At 34.9% G+C, this 4,974-nt stretch overlaps 1 protein-coding gene across 7 annotated transcripts in view; it reads left to right on the top strand.

The window, feature by feature from the left end:
• Positions 1-4,974, top strand: part of LOC107749226 (protein FAM131B-like) — a 59,967-nt gene that overhangs the window by 29,541 nt on the left and 25,452 nt on the right. For 2 of the 7 annotated variants that reach the window (XM_016564329.1, XM_016564320.1), the window contains exons 3-4: positions 2,367-2,402; positions 2,833-2,938. The exons of 2 other annotated variants lie outside the window; for them this stretch is intronic. In XM_016564329.1, the coding sequence (XP_016419815.1) occupies positions 2,367-2,402; positions 2,833-2,938 (142 nt within the window). The remainder of the gene's footprint in view (positions 1-2,366; positions 2,403-2,832; positions 2,939-4,974) is intronic. 3 more of the 7 variants (XM_016564349.1, XM_016564340.1, XM_016564334.1) reach the window with 2 other exon arrangements.

Raw genomic sequence — 4,974 nt, 5'->3', positions numbered from 1 at the left:
ATATAAATACACACACATACAGTATATATTTTGAAAATATTTACATGTATATACATTTATATATTTATATTATTATATTTTATATAAATATATTTAATATATAAACATAACATATTTTTCTTAAATATATACATGCATGTTTTTGTATTTATATAGGCTATAGGCCTACACATAATAAATATACACAGTACACACTAATATATTATGCAAACAAAAACTTTTATTTTGGATGCAATTAATCGCAATTAATCGTTTGACAGCACTAAAAAGAAGAAAGATTTTGAGGACAAACTTTTTTTCCTTTGGAGCAACTTGTTGGCTACTGATTAATTGTGCACTGTTAGAAAATAAATGTTCATTTTGATTTTGTGTTTGAAGTTTGTGCTCTCCAGGAGGTTCCCAAATTATTTGACCGTTTTTGGCTTCACATTACTCAGCATCTGATTTAATATACAAATATCACGACAGCACTGAGCACATATCGCTACAAATGAATATGTACTTAAATGTAGTGTAACATCCACAGGCTTTTGTACTATATACAAAACATCTGATCTGTAATAGTAAGTAAACACAGCTCTCTGGGATTTATCTCTGTCCCTGAACCTTCCTGGCTAGTGTATCTCTTTACCTCTAAAAATAGTAAGATGACTGTAGTCAACAGTCTATTACAGCATTCATTCCCTTCACCTATTGTGTCTTCAGCATGGACTGACTGCATTAGACTCCCTGTATTTGCTTTCTTTGTCACTGTGTCTGTGTTGTTGTTTTATTGTATTATAAAAACAAGTTTCTACGTAGAAATAGTCTTGCTTTTAGCATAAGCTTTGCTTATGGCTTTTATCTGTCCATTAGTCTATGCAATGAGTGTGAGGCCGTAGTTTTTCATGTAAAATCTATTTTCTGAATGCTTCTGTGTGCATGCCAAAGCAAACTTCACTATTACTATTGCTCATACCTACAGCTGGGGAATTGAATAAAGACTTAAACTTTGGCATGTAACTCATCCCGCACGTTTCTGCTATAGACATGAATGATGCAATGTATCAAATCCTGCGGATTGTTGAGGAGAGATGTGTTATTACTTTTCTAAGCAATCAGACGTGTGGTTTTCACCTGGCAGATGATAAAACTGATTACAAAAAAATTCTTATTGAAGGAGGGAATGAATGTGCAAAAACAAGAATACTTCAGCAACCGCATAGAAACACCCTGGCAACACCTTTGTGGTACTTCTCGCATCTTTTTTCAGAAAAGTCCAAATTTTGTTATTCTCTTGCTACTATCAAAGTCTGTTATAGATAGTACATAAAAACAAACAAAAAAATATAATAAAAAAAAACAAACAAAACTATAATAATTTACTCACCCTCATATTCCAATCACCCTCAACACTATAACTTTTTTTTATTCAGCATAACACAAAAGAAGATTTTTTTTAAACAATCGCTCTTTTCCATTCTTTGACAATGAACAATCATTGATGCTTTCAAGGATGTAAAAGTAGTTGCATCATCTTTATCATAAAAGTTTTATGCATCATTTTTATTATAAAAGTCGCCCAAATGACTTGTGCGCTAAATTCCAAGTCAGCTTTGTGTGAACAGACCAAAATTTATATTTATAAAATTTATTATATAGTTTATATATCTCATGAACTCTCAGGAAGGCACCAAAGAAATATATAGCCTATATATATATTTATTTGGTGCCTTCCTGAGAGTTCATGAGAGAAATTATAAAAGTCAAATTTATCAACAAATCATTCATTTGAGTCTGATCTTTGAACCATTTGACTCAAAACATGATCCATTTCTTTAGATTCAGCTCACAGACTCAATCTCAATGGTTTAACAGCTCACTGTTGAGGAAGTGTATCGGTGAACACATTTTGGTCTGTTCCTTACACAAAGCTGTCATATGGTTTCAGAAGACATTTTAGACAGCTGTCACTTTTATGATATACGTTCATGGTGCTTAAAAGCTTCAGTTCCAGTTCATTGTAACTGCATGGAAAACAGCAACCGCTATTTGTCATTTTGTATTTCAAAGTGCCAAGAAGTGTTTGGATTAACCTGAGGATAAGTAAAAGTGACTGAATTTTATTTTTTGGCTGAACTATTCCTTTAACTATTTCACCTCTGTTAGTCCGGCCAATAAATCACCTTCTCAGAATTTGATTTCCTCTCTGTTCTTTTTCATTTCTCTATTTCTACTTCAACGTCACGTTTTTAAAATCTGTCACAATCCCCCTCTCTCTCCTCTCCTTTCTCTGTGGCCGTCTCTCTTGCTCTTCTCTCCTCTTTCTTCAACTCTGTCTATCCCCATCCCTTTCTTTCCCCATCCCTCCTTCCTCTCTCTCTCAGCATGGCCGAGCAGACTTTTCATGGGATGGAATCAATGTAAGTGTTGTGAATATCATTCCTCCATTTCTGTCCTTTCGTTATTTTCCTCTGAATCACAGTAGCTGTCTCCTATCTCACACCCCATTCCTCGGTTTGATCCATCTCTCTTTTGCAGTGACTTGTTGGTGTGCCGTAGTAGTTAGACTTTGTTGCGGACGTAAATGACAAAAGACTACACTTCCCATCATGCAAATGGACAGAAATGAAGTAGAAGGCTGTTGGGAAATGTAGTTTCACAACCTCTAGAAACCACTTTGCTAATTTTCTACCTAACTTCTCTCATCACCTCTTTCCTTTCCATAAACTTCCACCCACGCTCAAAATTTTGCATTTCATTTCTGCTCCTGCTCCATCGAAACCATCTATTTCTTCACCTTTCCTATTTTCTGTCCCATTTTTCTCTCTTGATTGCCTTCCTTCATTCCAGCTGTCTATGGAGGACACAACCTCAATCCTCCCTCGGCTGAAGAAGCAGAACTCCAACGCCTATGGAATCGGCGCTCTGGCTAAGTCCTCTCTGACAGGTGTGTCAGGTGTGTGTCTGTCCTGTGAAATGGTAAACTGACCCCATGTTGACTCCAGACTGAGCTGGAGGAGATGGAGCCAACATGGACCCTTGTGGGTTTCCCTTTTCACCACCCGTTTCCATTTACAACACTCTCCAATGGCTCGTGCCATTGGTGAATTCCAAGATCCTAATAAGAATAGTTTCCTGAAAAGTAAGCAATATGCATCCCACAATGCATTGTCATATGGCTTTTCATTTTATCCTAAGCGGTGGTTGATGGGAGAGGCAGGTTTTTGTATGTAAAGTGCTTGTGAAGTGTGGAGATCAGTCGGTGTGTGTCTTGTAATATTGTTGTTTCTCAGACTCCTGTGTCTGTGTTTTTGTAGTACTGTTGTGTGCAGTAAAGTGCAGTGCAGTCTATATCCTTCTCTGAAAGATCCTTTTCTTCAATTTTAATAATTAATGTTCATCGTTTCATTAGGCATAACCTAAGAGCTTGGGAGATTTTAGAATTATCTCTGTATGTTTGCCCTAATGCACTGGTAAAAAAAAATATGTATATATAGATTCTGTCCAAATGGCAAAGAGCAATTTATTTTTTCTCGGTATCTTATAGAAAGTCTCCACACAGAATTTACTGGTATTCAAACAGATCGTTACAGCCTGGCTTAAGTATATCACAGATGTAGCGTTATTGAATAAGCTGAAACTAATAAAAGAAAATGCAGGAGAAAGTAAAAGGCTATTATTGTGTGTAGATCTTCATTAGTGTGGAAAGAAGTCATTCCAGCAAGACAAATTCCCATCCCTTGTCACTTAAACTTGGTTATTTATTTTTCCATACCATAACCATCTACATCTCATTATGGAAGTGATTTTCATTTCCTTACCTCAAACAATTCTACACATATTTGTCAAAAACGGAAACATTATAAAAGCACATGGAGAGGTTGCATTGGCAGTTGAAATTTAAAACATTAAAGGATAATAAAAAATGCTTTGCATCATTTTAACAGACAAGGATTTTATTAGAATCTTACAAATACCTCATTTTAAAAGTGAGAATTCTAGATGTGGATTTTTTTTCTAGATACACCAAGCTCTAAAATATTTTAATGGGTAGAAATTGTGATTAAAAAAAATATTTGTGAAAATTCTTATCCTTAATCCTTATCTAGTTCACAAGATTGAAGTCATGTAAATTCATGCACTCTCAAAAAAAAAAAAAAAAAAAAAAACTGTAAATGGTACATAAATGTACTGTATATATTAGTACCTGAAGTTGAAAGAGTACCATCGCAGTGACCTTTTTTGAGAGTGTGGCTTAAAAAGTGGAATCCCTGATGAACATACAGCTCTTAAAATTTATGGAATCAATAAATTCTAATAATTTTATAGTTACTTCTTTTAATTTACAGAAACTAGGAGATAATAACTAGGAGAAACTAGGAAACTGTCCATAGATTAAAATAAACAGACGGCTACTTCTGCAGGTTATTTTCTATAAAGATGTACCGTAATTGGTTACTTTTTGCTACATTATGTAAAACAAAATAATTTTTAATTATTGAAAGTATTAACTTTGGTTATGTCAAGGTGATGTGCTATACTTTTATATAATAGTCCTAGTGAAAATCAGTGAAACTAAAACAATCACAACAGATAGATAAAAATTACGGTGCCTGTAAGGTGACATGTTCGGTTCACTTAGTTTTGTCGTGGCCACGACATAATAACTCGTGGGAACGTGATAATATGTCGTGGCCACGAGATATTAATTTGAGGGAACGTCATATTAACTCGTGGGAACGTGATATTATGTCGTGGCCTCGAGATGTTATGTTGAGGGAACGACATCCATTTCTCATGGCCACGACTTCTTATTTTGAGGGAACGACATCCATTTCTCGTGGCCACGACTTCTTATTTTGAGGGAAGGACATATTTTTCTCGTGGCCACGAGTTTAATGCGTAAACAAACCTGCGTGACCATAGCAACCCCGGATTATCAGAGATGGATTCATTAATATTTTATTTTGAATTAAGAAATTATTATATTAT

The sequence above is a fragment of the Sinocyclocheilus rhinocerous genome, unplaced genomic scaffold (assembly GCF_001515625.1).
Source record: "Sinocyclocheilus rhinocerous isolate Xijiao unplaced genomic scaffold, SAMN03320098_v1.1 scaffold491, whole genome shotgun sequence".
NCBI lineage: Eukaryota > Metazoa > Chordata > Actinopteri > Cypriniformes > Cyprinidae > Sinocyclocheilus > Sinocyclocheilus rhinocerous.
The sequence above is the reverse complement of the archived record's forward strand: the minus strand, read 5'-3'. Positions and strand labels throughout refer to the sequence as shown.